Source organism: Haliaeetus leucocephalus, unplaced genomic scaffold (assembly GCF_000737465.1).
Source record: "Haliaeetus leucocephalus isolate CR32 unplaced genomic scaffold, Haliaeetus_leucocephalus-4.0 Scaffold1014, whole genome shotgun sequence".
Lineage (NCBI taxonomy): Eukaryota > Metazoa > Chordata > Aves > Accipitriformes > Accipitridae > Haliaeetus > Haliaeetus leucocephalus.
The window spans coordinates 3,078,968-3,095,826 of record NW_010973450.1 but is presented as its reverse complement, the minus strand read 5'-3'; the positions used below and the strand labels follow the sequence as shown (position 1 = coordinate 3,095,826).

At 40.8% G+C, this 16,859-nt stretch overlaps 2 protein-coding genes across 2 annotated transcripts in view; one reads left to right on the top strand and one right to left on the bottom strand.

Annotated features, from left to right (window-relative positions):
- The window catches only part of PPM1L (protein phosphatase, Mg2+/Mn2+ dependent, 1L), a 98,331-nt gene extending 96,546 nt beyond the window's left edge, over window positions 1-1,785 (top strand). The window contains exon 4 of the mRNA XM_010584978.1: window positions 1,439-1,785. Coding sequence (XP_010583280.1) covers window positions 1,439-1,785 — 347 coding nt within the window. The remainder of the gene's footprint in view (window positions 1-1,438) is intronic.
- Window positions 1,786-11,639: 9,854 nt separating this feature from the next.
- B3GALNT1 (beta-1,3-N-acetylgalactosaminyltransferase 1 (globoside blood group)) lies at window positions 11,640-12,644 on the bottom strand. Its single transcript, XM_010584977.1, has one exon. It carries the CDS (start codon window positions 12,600-12,602, stop codon window positions 11,640-11,642), a length of 963 nt encoding a protein of 320 aa, XP_010583279.1. The 5' UTR covers window positions 12,603-12,644.
- Window positions 12,645-16,859: the final 4,215 nt, after the last annotated feature.

Here is a 16,859-nt window from a genome sequence, read left to right as displayed (position 1 = left end):
CAGCAGCTGGACGAGGTTGGTTTGACTGCATATCTAAAGAGGAGTTGCAGTAGGCTCACCAGTCCTTCCTTTTTTTGACTACGGAAGGAAACATCTTCATAATGGAGACTCCGTAGAAGTATTGAGGAAAACACCAGCTAAAAAGTTTTGTTTCTGCTGGCTTTAACACAAATCAAGTTTCAAGCTTTAAACAACAATGAATCGTTAAATGAAATGTAGTTTCACCTGAAAGCAGAAGGAATTCACAGATTAGATCAGCCAACCAGGAATGGAAATGCTATTGTAAGATTTAGGTGACTAGGTGACTGACAAATAACTCATGGGCTGAAGTGCAGAGCTGAAAACATTCTGATAACTACAAAGAACAAAGACATTTATAAGAACACCAAAGCAGACAGCTTGCAGATATAAAAGACAACAGTTCACCTAATTTTAACAGTTCACTACATTTTAATGTTCCACATTTGCAAATTGTTTGTCCTCAAGTGACTTTTCATTCATGTTAAGGTGACAGGAATATTGCTATGAAAACAGTGCAGACAGTGGCACACAGATGCACGCACAGGAATTGCAGGTGCTTCAATTTTACACTTTGACCTTGAACACCGTATAGTTCCCTCCCTGGCACAATCAGACTGTGTAGCAGCCAGGTGCTGGCTGTGTCAGAGTCATCGATTTCAGTGCAAAACATATCTCACCATAAGCAACCCCTAAATAAAATAATGTATTTTCAACTAGAAGTAGCCTTAATCCTGGTGTCAGTAAATCCTGGTAAAAATCAATCAGTCAGATCCCACATTGCATTTTTTCTGACTTGAAGTAAAATTTCATGATCGGTTTGTTCACAACAGTTTTTTGGTTCTTTTTGACACAGCTCATTCAAGGAAGTTTGATAGAAGAGCCTATAAATGTTCTTGCACTTGCTTCTTTGCTTTATCCCTTAAAGTGAGACGTGAGTCCTACTGCAGGGTGTTTTCAGTGTTGTTACCTTCATAGGTCTTCTGAAAGGGGTAAAACATGAACTACATAGAAAAAGGAGGTGTTTACTAACATAAGAATATAAAGATTTGCTTTCAGCACTTTTGTCTTAACATTGCCTAAGGCTTTCTGAACAGTAAGTTGTGTAGTACAGGAATACCTGTGTTCAAGAAGTTGTCGGTGTCTCTGGGGGAGTAGAGAGCATGAAGCTGCTTCGTTTCAAAGCGGAGCCATTCCTGACTTCTCTGCTTCAGTTGTTTCAAGAGCACTAGCGGCCACAATCCAGCTCTTCCCTGCAGCGCTCCGAGATTTACTTAAGGCATCTCCTGCTTTTTGAGACATGTAACATCTGTATACCTCAGGACACATCAGGATGCATTTTTGGGTGGGTCTGGCAGGAATCCAGAGAAATGCTTTAACTTTAAAAAGAACTGCTTTAAGTGTTGGTGTTTCTCTCCAGGTGGTTTTATCAGCTTTAACGGCTCCTGGCGTGTTCAGGGGATCCTGGCCATGTCCCGCTCGTTGGGAGATTACCCTCTGAAGAACCTGAATGTTGTCATTCCTGACCCCGATATTCTTACCTTTGACCTGGACAAACTGCAGCCAGAGTTCATGATCTTGGCGTCGGATGGTCTGTGGGATGCTTTCAGCAACGAGGAAGCTGTCCGATTCATCAAGGAACGCTTGGATGAACCACACTTCGGTGCAAAGAGTATAGTTCTACAGTCCTTTTACAGAGGATGTCCTGATAATATAACAGTGATGGTGGTGAAGTTCAGGAATAGCAGCAAAACAGAAGAACAGTAATTACCAGTGGTTCTCTGCCTCACTCTGAACTTAAAACAAACTCTTACATTTTAAACATAGTAGAAAGCTCTAGTAAATACCGTTAAGATTCTACACAAAAGGAACAGATCCCTCTGGTCTTTGTTCTTTGCTTAACAAAAGGAGCAATACAACAAATACATTCTGAGTGATTGTAAGAATTAAGTTTGTTCACATATACCTGTCTCCTGTGACCTTGCTGCTCCTTAGAAACTAACTGTAATCTTCCATTTCAGAATTTTCTTTACAAATCCTCTGTAGACTTTTCATTTGATCCCTTACCTCTCATTTCTAATAGTCAAAGGTTCGTTCAGATGCACAGCAGGGTCAGGGCAGTGCTGCCGCTTAATAGCAAGTGATAGGAATGATGCTGCTTTTCACTCATAGGTGTGACTCTTCAGAATGATGCTCTTGTGTTTCTCATCTCTTTTATTTTTTAATCTGCAGTGATAAGGTTGTATAGGAAAAGGTTTCGATTATTGGCCTGTTATTGATATGAAGGAGGAAGAGGAGCCAACTATTAGCCTGCTACCACAGAACTGGCTCTCTCGCTTTGTTTAACCTCCTCCTCCGCCCCTTAAATGAATCCCTGCCAAGCATGTGATTAGGTATAGTTACTGAATTACCTGAAGCCACATGTTTATTCAGTCTGTGCATTACTCTAATAACATTTCTTCTATGCCATGTTGTATTCAAACCAACTAATGTTCAACTTACTTTGAGGTCTGACACCTGTATCAAAAAATAGCTCTGTTGTGATAGAAGAAAGTCTGTCATTCACCAAGACTCACCCTTACATTAGTTTTTTGGCATGGACTTTTCATAGGCGTGTAGAGAAAGTAATGCAAGATAAAATTAATTCCATTAGTGACTGTTGGGAAAACTAATCAAGACAGGGCATTCCTTAGAGCTACCTAGATGGAAGTCAAGCCTATTAAAGACTTCCCTGTACCACTGCAGATTAATTTGTGGTGTTAATCCAGGGGAAGACCACTTTAGAACCGTTTTTTGGTATAATGTATAAATGGCAGGCAGTGTTATTGCACTGTAGAGATGAAAGCTTGTGTTAAATCTAGATAAAAATATGTTTAGAACTGACTTTCAGTATTTAATTGTATATCCTGATCTGTGACTACTGTAAGTTTAAACAGTGACGGTCTGAGTTTGCTCTACATCTGATAACTTAGTTGGCTGCTTCATGAACGAGAGGCAGCAGAAGCAGAGCGACAGGGCAATGCGTGTTAGAGGAACAGAGCCAGGGCCTGAGTTGGAGGTTAGTATTTTGGGTGGCTTGCTTACCCGTATCGTGTCTTATAACAATCCTTGGGATTCTCTCCCCACAAAATGTGGTCCTGGATGATCCCCTGAGGTCTCTTGTCTTCAGGGTGAGGGAGGTTGTCAGTATTTGGGTCCTGAGGTAAATCATGGATATAATGCATTAACTAACTTTGTGTCTGTTTCTTGGGTAAAGATACAATATTACCTAGCTAAAAAGTTACCTGTTTCTCATCACCCACCTATAGCCCTTTCTGGGCAAGTGGCTTGCTGGTCCCTAACATACTGTGATGTGTTGTGGTTGTGCTGAGCGGGCGTGTGTCTCTGAAGACGAAAATGAAAGAGCAAAAATTCTTCTTTCTGCTCAAGAAGGAATTCCCATCTTAGTCTTTTCATTTTTGTTCCTCGGTTATCTCTTCCCCAACAAACTTCCCTCCTTTAGCTTGTTTGGAGATAATCACAACTTTTAATTGGATCTGTTGCTACTACCAGTGCTATTCAAATTGTGTACGTATCCTTTAGCAGCCTCTTCTCATCCCAGACTCTGGGTAGAGCCCCTTGACTCTGAGGAACAGACAAGTGAAAAGCAGGAGTATGAAAGTGTCCAGCATGCTCTGAAACTGCAGGCACCCAGCCTGCACTGGTCCTTCCCCGGAGGATGCAAGGTTTCGGACTTTTTAAATCTCTTGAACAGTGCATTCAGTGAATTTTTAATGCAACTTTGCAGTTAAATTGAGCAGCTAACAGGAAATGTTAATAATTGCAGAGCGCTTCAGTTATTTTATTTTTAAAAGGTATTTGAGGTCAGAACGCTGTGAAATGAAAACCTGGTGTGATATTTTCATGGGAGTGCTTAATCATGTACTCATAATGCTACAGCAGCAGTATCGAAACTGCTGCAGGCAGAGCTCGCAGTGCATGTAGCATTTGCCTTTCCTTTCTCCTTCACAGACAATGTTTCCGTTGTACTGGCTTTTCTTTGTAGGACGCAGCTTGGATGTTTGTCAAAACAGCTGCCCAGGGAAAAGAAGAATTAGACCCAGCAGCCTACAGAACCCTAGAGCAGAGGGACGCTTGTATAGCAGAGACATCACTACTAATCCTTCACAGGCATTTGAGAAGTTGGAACTGGAACAATGGTCAGCTCCAAAAAAACCATTATAGACTAATGCCACTTGAGTGAAAAGCTCATGGCTGCCACTAAGCCTCCTGCAGCTCACGTTCTCGAGGTTAGCGAGCGTTGCTGAGGGGTGCCCGACCTTCTCCTGAGCACAGCTCAGCACTTGAGATAGACAGGAAGATGAGGTGGCAGGAATCGTACGCGTTCACAGACTCCCGAAGTAGCCGTGAGGAAGCAGTGGGAGGGTGGCTCGCTCTGGAAGTGAGCCACGCTCACAGGATTTAGGAAAACACATAGTGCAATGCAATACAGAACTGTTTCGCAGGCTTGTCTGGATATTTATTCCAGGATTCATTTACTCTGTCACTCACAGGCCCATGCGTTCAGTTACCGAATCAGCCCTATTTCAACCTCTGAGTGTCTGCAGTTGCAACAGTGGTTGTTTTAGCACCTTTAATGTTCCTGCAACACTCCCACCTTTGTAGCAGTAGCTCCTGTTCTTGGCCAAAGACATTCATGCCAATGATCTCTGGTAAGGTGGTTGACTTTTGGTTTTATTACTTTAAAAAACTAGTTACAGCTACTTTAGGTTTAAAAATGAAGGACTAATGGAGATGACAGGCTTCGTGCAGTCTTCCACATCCATGCGCAGTGCCTACCTATGCCCCCTGTTAGAATTCTGTCTTCTAAGAAGTGTTTAATCCAGTTCTAGACACCCATAACTTCCCAGTCATACTGATTTGTGCCAAATTCTGTCGTGATCCACACAGCTGTTGGATGACAAGATTAAGTAAGGTACCTATTGCTTACGCAACCTAAACGATCTAGGGTCTGATCCTCCACTGCCTTAATGATATATCCTACATCTGGAAAGGGTTGCCAGACGCTGCAGCCAGAAATGACCGCAGGTACGCTGGGGTACAGCACTGGAGAGGCAGTGCTTCCAGCACGCCATCCTCAGTCCTGCTTTCCTGCCCGGGCACCTTGCCAAAAAAGAAGGGAGATGCATTTTTGGTTCAAGTGGCTTGCACACATCTGGGAGCTGTGTTTGTGGAAGTTTTTTGTTGTTTAAGCCTGAGTAGCTCCACTGGTGACATCTGTTCATCAAGTAATGATGGCTTCTAATGGCAGAAAGCTGGTATGTTAAGTTGCTGCCAAAGAGCATCTTTCGTATGGTCCAAGAAGAAAAAATGTACTGTGTAATTAGTCATCTTATGCAGTACTTAAATGAATTTAGGCTTTTCCCAGAGGTATTACAAGCTAACAGTTTAACTCAGGTAGTCCATTTTAAAGATACAACCCTTTAGCTTTTAATTCAGACTGTAGACTGCCATTTAATTTATCGTTCTGATTATATACGAGCAGGGTTTTAGAGAGGCTGTTCACTCGCCCAGCGAGAGGGCTGTATCCTTCTCCCCCTGTAGCTCCGGGTACAATAACGGGGGTCCCCGGCGCAGGTGCCAGCCTGGTTAGGTGGGATCACAGCTCCGTCTAGTGGCTGGCCTGGCCCTAAGCCCGCTAACCAACCGCTCCTGGTTAAAGTTAATAGCTGCTTTCTCAGTCCACGAGAAAAAAACGCGTGTGATTTAACGTCCCCGTTGTCCCACGGGCAGAACTGGGCTGTGAGGTTAACGCAGAGCCGTTCTCTCAGGCTGAATTTTGCAGCAGTCCCGAAGCAGCGCGGGCTGCAGGCGCGCATCCCCAGACCCAGCCGAAACCCAGACGCTCCGCTGCTAAAACCGCGTGCCAAAGTTTGGCACGCCACAACCCTGCCCTGCGTCCCCTGCCAGCTCGCCCCCCGCACGCGTGTCTTCGCAACGTTGGTGAGTGCATTTTAAACGCGGTCCTAAAATTTCTGAAAACGCAAAATTTGAAATGAATGAGCCTGTTTTACCGAATAGACTGTTTAGATAAATAAAAAAAATGCCGTCTAACGTCATGTATTGTGTACTGACTTGCGAACACAAGGTCAGTACCAAAACTACTGCTAACGTTATTGCAGTATTATACCATTTACATAAGGTAAAATGAAGAAAGAAAAAAAAAAGTTGCGAGGTTTTTACAATACAGAAGTTAGTACTAAAGCAGTTCATCAGCTTGAACTAACAGTGTTTGCTACATAAACACTAACGCTGCATCTGGAAAAGAAGGGAGTTTTGTTCTTCAGCTGCCTCTCAGAATATATAACATTCTTGCTTTAAATAACGCTAATATATTGCTAATGTATCTGATACTTATTTTATGCAGAGACACATTTAGTAAGTGATTATACTAAAGAAAAAAACCTCACCAACTGTTCATTTCCTTAAGTAGGTTTTTAGGCCTCCATCCTGAACTCTGGCTGTACGAAATCGCAAGGTTAAAATTTAGAATGTTCTGCTGAGGTTTGGCAACTGTATAGACCAGAGCTGCTGCCCCTCAGTGTTGTCCATATATTTATAAATTATCTTTCTAAACCTGAGGACTCATACCTAAAAAGACATATCTAATTAAGTTAATACTGAGTGGAAGTTTAAATCACTTTTATTTATATAGTGCTGACTACATAAGGCTTAGGTAGGCAGCTGGTTTACATATAGTTTTCCTGTAGGTAACAGAGTTCTAGGTATCAGTTGTCTCTAGTTATATATGATAGTCCAGATGCTCTGTTAAGCAAAATGCGTGCAGTCAAAGCAGTTGAAGCCTGTCTACAACCATCAACAGAGGCTCACATCAAAAGCAATTCTTGAGGAAAGTTTTGAAACCCGCTTTTATGAGCAGGTCGGCTCCTATGTCTGGTCTGCTCAGTCTTCAGGAAGAACTCCGAATTAGTTGAGCAATAGGGAAATAAAGCACTTTTATCTGCATTTATCTGTGCCCCTGCAGATGCGCTCCGTTGGCTTCAGCTGTTGTTGATGAGAGGAGACTCTCACGCCAGAACTGCCAGAGTCCGCGCGTGATTCTTACATTTTCTCCTTCTGGTGAGAAAAACTTAAGTTATGTTAAAAACATGAGTTGTTTGGAAGAAGTTCTTTGGAGCTGGTTCCGTTTTGTACGGAATCTCTATGCTGCTCTTCGGTACATCATTCCTATGTGCATAAGCTAGGTACAAAACATAAGCGGTGGTTAGCAATCCTGGATTTACAAATGAACTCAATTTTTATGAAGTCCAAACGCATTTACCTTTAACAGGGCAAACCGTAACAATCGTGTAACCGTTAACTACAAAGTTAACAGGAGCAGGGTCTAGAAAAACAACTTTAAAACCTGCCCTGTGTGAATGACAGTAAAACCACTTCTAGCCAGTGTATTAGGAAATGCGGTCTCAGAGACAGACTCATTATGAAAACGAACCGCACATTTAGAACTCTGCAAGGGCAGGTTGGAGCTTTATTAACAAAAAATCCTACACAACGCACAAGATAACAAAACCTCAATGTTTAAGTGATCCATCTTGGTTAACGACAGCTTCCATTTAGTACAACACGGCTGTATTACCATAGATAAGAGCCTCTTCAGGCTTCTCTGTAACATTTTTTCACTCAGAGCCAGAAGCGTTTTAAAGATTTTATCTTTATTGCAAGCTCAGGGGAGGCCGCACTTTACTCCTAGGTGGAGGACCACCGCAGGCCAAGCATGACTGAGAGGAGCGGCTAGGACGTCGGGCTGAGCCCCATCCCAGTCGGGAGGGACGTGACACCTCACACCATCGTCTCTCACACTGTAAAAAAAAACCAACTCATTTGGATTAACGTGGCCGGGAAAATTCATGTGCTGCGCAGCAACTGTCTGGAGGTAAACAGAGCTCAGATGTAGAAACCATCTCAAGAGAGGTCACTTGGGGTAAACTTTGTCTTTTTGAGTCCTTATTTTATAGGAGGAAAATAAAGTCCCGAAGTCCTATAAGGGCAGGTGAGACAAACTATCTACACCACAGGTAGTATTTCCTCTTGAGAGTTGCAGGTCGATACTGCTTTTAGCTAAGAATCGTGTAACTGCAGCATTTCAGAGAGGCTATATTTTCTTTAGTCCTGTGAAAGAAAGCGGCTTTAGGATTTTTAGAAACCCCATAAATAAATGGGGGGGGGACACGTTTCGTTTTGTTTTACAATTTTAGGTATCTTGTACAATTTTAGGTTTCTTTAAAATGTGGACTCGACTACACATGAAAAAAAAACCACCACCAAACCCAACCATCTGCTTAGCTTCATTTCAGCTTCGTTTTCTTTCCTTCCTACATGGAGTACTTGCATTTGGATATGGTTTACAGCTTAATGTGCAATACACAGTAACAGCATTAAAACCCGACAAGCTTAATTTAACGGAGACTGCAGAAACCTTTATGTCTCTTTCCCTACCACCTCTATCTTAAGCAAACTGTAAAGTACTTAATAAATGAACAAAATGGTGCACTCGGACAAAAATGGAGATGAATGGAAATTCAAAAAATAGGGAGCAAAGCTCTGCCTCCCAGACTCCTTCAACATACCTAACATAACCGATGGACACGTATCGGGAATTCAGTGTCACATTGTTTGGTTGACCTTCAGTTTTTAGTTTAAATTTGAAAGAATATGATAAAACCACATTATTTATTGTGCATCCAGGCAGTCGTGAGTTACTTGCAATGAGCTTGCACTGAAATGCTTTAGTAGTAACTAGAAAACATAAGACAAAACTTAGGAAAATACTCCAAACCATCTGTGTCTTGTTAATGCTGAACTGATCCCAAAGAATAATGCCCCTACACTTGCAGCACTTACTATTTCGTGGTTTATTTTGAACTTGTTTGTTGTAGAATGCACACAAAACATGTAAGCATTTTGATGTTTTTAACTCTTCTGAAATAACATACAGGCAACACAGGCTTGAAATTTCACATTGTAAACCCCCTTTGCTATCCACCCAAACATCTTTGACCAACAGATTATTGTTAGGCTTTTCAAGTCAGAAGGCCCCACAATTTTCATATCAAAATCACAAGTGCTTGGAATTCTGATTTAATACAGCTTCCTGAACCACTTGCCTGCACGAGAAAAAGAATCTTAGGATTTGGAAGAAATCTTAGCCTGTGGTTTAGACTTCGGTTTTAGTACAATATTGTAGGCAGATGCAGTAAAATTTGGGCCCACCACTGACTTACATGCTTATATTAGTTGACAGTCTTAAGCTTTTTTTTACCTCTTGCATGGCTGCTCACACTAGAACCTTTCCTGATACTTGCTTTAAGCAGAAACATTAGCTTCGTTATGAATTTTTATGGTCTTTTAAGCAATAATAAGGTCAGACTCAAATACAAACCAGATTTGGAAATGAGGGTTTTTTTAAAAAAAAAACAAAACAAAACACAACAGGAGCAGAAGTATTTTACAATGTAAATTTCTTGCAGAATTGATGTCACTTTAGGTTACAATTTCAGGCGGCATCAACAGATCACTGTGTATAAACCTCCATTTGTGAAAGCAAAAGCCTTGTAATCTATTATCAGTGTTATCATTCTGGGGCACAAATATAAAAAATACCCTGCTTGGTGACAGTTTTGTTTTTATTGCAGTCCTGCACAGCCATTTCTCTGTGATACTCGTTTCTTACTCTCTCAAGAGGAGCACTGTCTGCTTTATCTATCCAGTTTCTGAAGATTGCGTAGTCTTTCATAATTATATTTTTTTTGAAAAAGCAATACAAACCGTGCTGTAGTATCAGTGTTCTTGTGACAAATAATTTATTTCTAAACATTTAATATGGCAGGCTTATAAAAAAAAAATTGGAGGGTTTTTTTTTTAAGATGTATAAACAATCAAAGAACAAGTTAAACATTTCTCACAGAGCTCTCAGGATCTGACCACAGTACAACAATCAAATAACAGATCCTAAAACCATAGGAACAGCTGTAGTTTTACCTCTGTTTCTAGAAATACAATAGCGTTCTTCCCTCAGTTATGCAATACTGTATCTTTAGCTATTTAGTTTAACAAAAAAAAATCTATTTTTGAAAAACTTTGACCTTCTTAACATACATTCTTAGAACACTGACATCTGAAATACTTGTCTAGAGAGTATTGTCCCCAAGACCTCATTTTTATATTTGAGAAAATAACACGTCCTATAATTCCATCAAAAAAACATGTGCAGTTGTTGAAAAGATAGCAAAATTCAATACTGACCATAATCACAATGTAACAAAAAACCTGGTGAAACCTCAAACTTGGTACTAGAGGTTTCTGCACCTCTTCTAATTTGTCTCTAAGAGACTATCTGAAAGACAGCCAAATGTAAATACGTCATAACATCTTAGCTGTAGTACAAACAAGGTGGCAGTGCTCTGTCATTCTAGATGTACAGGATGTAACTATAGTATCTTCACTGTGTAGTGGATGTGTCAAGAATAATTATGTTAATGCAATTGCAAATTCTGTATTGTTGTCTATTAGCAGTGTAAACTACTGAAAACTTGGCCTTGCTGATATGAATAAAGTGATTAAATACCCATCTTTACAGATATACTAGAGTTTGTCTTCTTTAAGAAACATGAATCTTAGAATTTCTTACTTTGTTCATTTTAAAATTTAAAGAAAGAGAACTATTTTAGAAACCAAGTCACAATATAAATGCATCCGATTTAATCTTCTCTGTGTGGTTCCAGAACTCTCGGGATGCATCAGTACCCAGAGGTGTGTGTGCACACACGTGGGTTTTGATTATCCCGATGTATCAGAGATGTCTAGTAACTGAACTGCACATGAACGCTGCTGCATCTAGCCCTCTAGTAGTCTGTGAACATTATCAAAGACACCAATTCTATTTTATACGTAGATATGTATACACGCACAAAGTGCATCCTGTTTTCAGAATTTCCCATCAGCTTCTGCAGACCCCCCCAAGATCCACAGGCTTGTAACACTCTCAGAACCAGTACAGAGGTGCTGTATTTAAATAAGAAGGTGTAACGCTCTCACAGGGATTACAGAGGTGATATATCGAAAGAAGGTCGTTCTAAGTTTCATGCTGGGCAGAGAACAAATACTGGAGAGTGGCAAAGGATGATGCGGTTGCAAAAACAGTTCTAAAAATCCGGGTAGGAATTTGGGAAGCATCTTCAGAGCTACTTTCTTGGCATAAACTTTATTCGCGGTGACATTTCATACATTCCAGAAGATTCTGGTAGAAATCCTGTGGTTACAGCAGACCACGTGGAGAAGTGTCAGAAGAAGACAGGACAGTGCATTCCGAAGTATCCTGCATACGTAGGATACAGACGTGGAAAAGTGCTTTGTGAGTTCCCAGTATTTTTATTTAAGAATATTAGAATGTCCCAGAGAAATGCTGCCATTGCAGTTTTGCCCTGGCAGTGCAGCTCTCCTTCAGTCGAAGTCGTCTCTACAGCTGTGGTTTTGGTCTGTGTTGCCCTGGACTTTAAATGTTTTTACACCAAGTAGGTTTTAGTTTATATATTAATACAGAATCAAAGGCAAGTAACTGACGTGTTTGATGACAAATCCTGCCAAAACCTGATTATTTCACTTGACGTAATGCCATGTACTACAATCAAATGTCTATACTTACAGATATCGAAATTTATTTTATAAAGAAAGAATTGTTGTTTATCTTTTGGAATACTGATGTTCACCTTAAGTATATTTAAGCAAATTCCAACGTAAACATCCTCAAATTTAATAGGTTTAATATGACTCATCAGTTCATAAATCCTCAGAGCCAGTTTTCCGTCCAATATATAACCCATCCCACTGCAATATGGAGGATACAACTTGAATGGATATTCATCGTAAGAGATGTATGTTTTTTTGTAAAAGCCTCTGTAGGCAAAGTTATCTATAAGGGGATAACCAGTAAAAATATTTTCTGAGGAATTTAGCTTCAGAAGAAATTTTACCAAGTTAGCAGTGTTGATGAAGACATCAGCATCAGTCTTCATGAGGAACCTAGCATTTGAACAGAACTCAGCGACCCACCTAAATGCCATGATCGTTTTCAAGGTGAGATTGTCATAAGTGTCCATGAAATCTTGGCGAATTATGTCACCATAGAGGATGCTTTCATCTTCTACCGACAGTGCTGCAGCATCGTCTTCTCTTTGAGTGTCCTCACCTAGTAAGAACAGGGTTAGAACTTGGTGTCCCCACCAGAAGTTTTGAGATCCCCACGTTATCCTGATGGCCTGCCTTGACTTCACATCCTTGGGTCTTGAAGACACCAAGATGACTAGAAACGGATTTATGTCTTTGCATTTCAAGCGCTCCCGCAGCGTGAAGAAGTAGTGTTGCTTGTAAACCGGTTCATATTCATAGAAATACAGGAGGTTTGTACGCTCAACGACAGTGTTGGAAGAAAAAGTCACGTACCACATTGTTATGACAGAAAATGCAAGGAGAAACAAAAAAATCCATTTTAATGGTCTCATATACATGACGCTAACTGGAACTGGGCAATAACTAATTTGCAGAAGTGCATCAGTCACCTTCAAAATCTGCACCACAAGTCCTGAAGTGTGTTTTTTGCTGAAAAAGAAGTGAAAAAGTAGTATTCAGAATGCTATTATTCAAATATCATCTTTTTCTGATCTTGTCTGAAGTGTCGGTTCAAAGTGTGCTGTAATACAATGAAGACAACTCCAAGACTTATTAGTCCAGCTGTTACAGACAGCATCCTGCACACCGTGAATCACTGCTGTACCCCAGAAACGAGTAGGAGCAGAACACTGAGCTGCTGTTGGGCATGGCATGGATCGAAACCTCATAGCTTTCGCCTTGGAAATTTCCCCTACGTAGACCTGATCTCCGCAAACACGTCAAGCACTGTGATCCCAGAGATCTCAGCACAACATCTTCCACTCAATTAAATCTCAAGGAAGGAATACCATGCACAGAATCTAATGGCTACAAAGTGCTCAGCAAAGTGATGTTCAGAGGCTTCAAAAATTTGCAATTTATTTTAAAGAAAAGAAGTGCTACTTGTTTTTATCAGCTGGAGCGAATCAGCCAAGAAAGCAAATCCTTTTACCAAAGATAAGTACAAGCAAATATTTCATCCCTCATTTAAGGGTTGAGCAGCTGCTTGTTCTGCATTGACTGAATAGGTGATGGGGGGAGAAGGAAAAAATCAACTTCCTTACGACCAAGGTCAGAGCTGCAGACATGCAAACACAATCCGATCTCGACATGCCAACTGAGCTCTTAAGCCGCCCAAAGAAATGGCAACTCCCACAACACGCAACACTATACAGCAATCATTTCTTTTCTAATATGTGCTTATTAAATCAAGCGATTTAATAAAGGGGCGTTGGAACCAACTTTGTCATAGTAGCTTTACAGTTGATGTAATGGGAGCAGCAGATGAGGTTCAAATCTTCAGTTTTGTAAATTCTTTGAATATTTTCCACTGAAACAGACAAGACACTACAAAATCCTCCTGCTGCTTCCATCTATTTAAGTTTCAAAGAAGAAGGGATCCCATCTGCATTATTTTCATGAAGAACCCTACTCCCATCTGCTAGCGCACGAAAACACGACAGATTCGCTCAGCTCCATGAGGCCTGCCACACAAACCGCAAACAGCAGTATCAGCACGAGAGAGGGAGACGAACCGAAGCCATTTTTCGGCTAGAGACATGCATCTTGGTCTGGAGTCCAATCCACACGGGCAGGTACTTACAAACCCCCACAGAGTCCATGCTGAAGACATTACTATAGTGTCAGGACTAGATATTCAAATCAATGTCTTTCCAAAACAAAATTTAAAAACAGAATCTCAGTCCTGTACCCTCCACTTAGTAGTGCTTACCTTCACTATATTTCTTTAAAAGTACATACACTGTGAACAGACATGAGATAGCTTTAAGCCAAAATAATTACAATGTCTTACTGTGGGAGTTCCGAATGGTTTCTAATGTTTGCAGTACTAATATTTACCCTGCACTGTAAGTATCCACAAAGACACAGCAAGGATGATGGAAGGTTCAATTTCACAGCACAATTACTATTTAACTTATATTCAAAAAGATCACCGCAGGGCTTGTAAGTGTTTTATATTAAAAAATAAATAAATCCAAAGCCCAACATAGCATGCTAGAATTTAGGTGAATTTGATTTGCCAGAGCCCACCTGCCTTGTATTGCTGTGTATGGTTTGACTTTAAATTAATGAGCCTTTAAAGGAAGCACTGGGAGCACATTTGAACGACAATGCCTAGCACGTCACTTAAAATGTATTAAAGCAATTTTATACAAATAGCTATCTAAATAGAAGACTTTTAGACTGATTCCTCTCAAAGCTGCGTTACTCCAGAAATACTAGGTGGCTAACAGGGGTCAATCTTTCGTTAAAGGTACCTCACATAACTGCAGATGAACAAGTGAGTTTTATTCAGAACTTCCTAACACAACCAATGTCCTAGCTTATAAAAACACAGAACCTCAGAAGTTTTATGTTGATTCACTTTTTCTCCACAAGGATTAAACACATGCAAGTAAAACAGAATAAAAGTTTGTCAAGTGCAGAGGAAATTCTTCTCTCTTTATATATATACACCAACCTGACTTTCAGTGAACAGTATGAAACATACATACTGGAAGAAAATAACCTAAGTTATTGTCCTGGTTTCAGCTGGGATAGAGTTAACTGTCTTCCTAGTAACTGGTACAGTGCTATGTTTTTGAGTTTGGTATGAGAAGAATGTTGATAACACACTAACGTTTTCAGTTGTTGCTAAGTAGTGTTTACACTAAGTCAAGGATTTTTCAACTTCTGATGCCCAGCCAGCAAGAAGGCTGGACAGGCACAAGAAGTTGGGAGGGGACACAGCCAGGACAGCTGACCCAAACTGGCCAAAGGGGTATTCCATACCACGTGACCATACACCCAGTATATAAACTGGGGGGGAATGGGCTGGGGGGATCTCCGCTCGGGGACTAACTGGGTATTGGTCAGCGGGCAGTGAGCAATTGCATTGCGCATCACTTGTATATTCCAATCCTTTTATTATTACTATTGTCATTGTATTAGTGTTATCGTTATCGTTATTAGTTTCTTCTTTTCTGTTTTATTAAACCGTTCTTATCTCAACCCATGAGTTTTACTTCTTTTCCCGAATTTCTTCCCCATCCCACTGGGTGTGGGGGGAAGTGAGTGAGCGTCTGCGTGGTGCTTAGTTGCTGGCTGGGGTTAAACCACGACAGTTACGTATCAGTGCTTATGTATTTGATTTTCTATAAAGAACATTTCTCAGGGTTTGATGATCAATTTAAAGTAAAAGCATATCAAAGTTTGATCAGTTCTTGACTACCTAATGGAAAAAAAAAATCTGATTATAAGGATTTTGATTCTTTATGGGCAGAGAAGCCTGATTACATGACATTTTGAACAACAGAATCGGAGACCAATGCCTGATCTGCTACATAACAAAAAATATGGAAAAATAAATCATCAGTTCAGGTCCTTTGCCCACACTGTGCAAAATACAGTCTTAAAGCTACTGTATTCTTATGAAAAGCCTGCACCACAGGGCGTCCAGGACAAACACTGTAAAACACTGTTTTGCTGTGTGACTCCGGAGGAGGTAGGAGGTCCAGTCCTCACACACCCTGCTGTTCTCTCCCCTAAGGTCACATTCCTCAGTGACATGCTAAACTGCAAGCTAGCAGAGCTTCACCAAAACAGGGCTTTTATAATGGTCAGGGGGTAGAAACTACACTCCCCAAAACATGAGACAGCTATTTTTGCAGCGCTGGGAATTCAAAATACAGGCAGTCATCCTCCACTAAGCGCAGAACTCTGACTTCAAACACAGGCAGAAAAAAGGGCAAATCAAAGGGAAAACGCTAACCACAGCCTTCGACAGGAAAATCCCCTTCTCCTCCTATTTCAAATGCTTAAACCAAAGAAATGAGGTTGAAGAAGTAAGGTCTGACAGTTGAGCTGGCACTTTTGCTCAGAGGTGGTGCAGCCGCAGACCTTCCAGCCTCACCCGGGACAGGTTCTCCACCACTTCCAGACTTTATTTGCCGTCAGTTTTTACCTTCCAGTTGTACCGCGGCGGCAGGGGACATGCAGCAGGAGCAATACCAGGTCAAGCACTGCTCCTGTCAGGGAAATACTCTCATTTGCTTCCAAGCTCTCGGCTTGCTGGCATGACGTGATAGAGCCTGAGATTATGCTGACAGATAAAACTGATCAACTTTAAAACAAATGTTAAGGAAACATGTACTGAGCATGCTCTATAGTAATTTTAGACACATTTCTCACACTCTGCTATAGCTAGGTAATTGTTGAGTGCAGCCGTTCTTGACGGGAAAAAGGTGGCAGATTCTCACATTCATTATCTAATAATTACAATAACCGATGGATAGTCCAATCTAAAGATTAAAAAAATACCATATCTATAATGTTAGATGTATAGAAACACACACACCCCCCCTTTTTTTAAGGCTACCAGTGGAAATAACTTGGAAATACATCACCGTTGCTGGCTTCTCATTTTCTATATATGGCTTACTACCAAGTGGAACGAGAGGCATTTTTGCAAGATCATGGGCTACGATGACCTAACACAGCTATACTTTAAAAATTATTTTCAGTAACATTCCAAATCGCCCAAGCAATCTTAATCGTCCGTTCCAGGCAACTGTCCCCGACGCATAAATTAATTAAGAGGGAACAGCCCCAAAGAT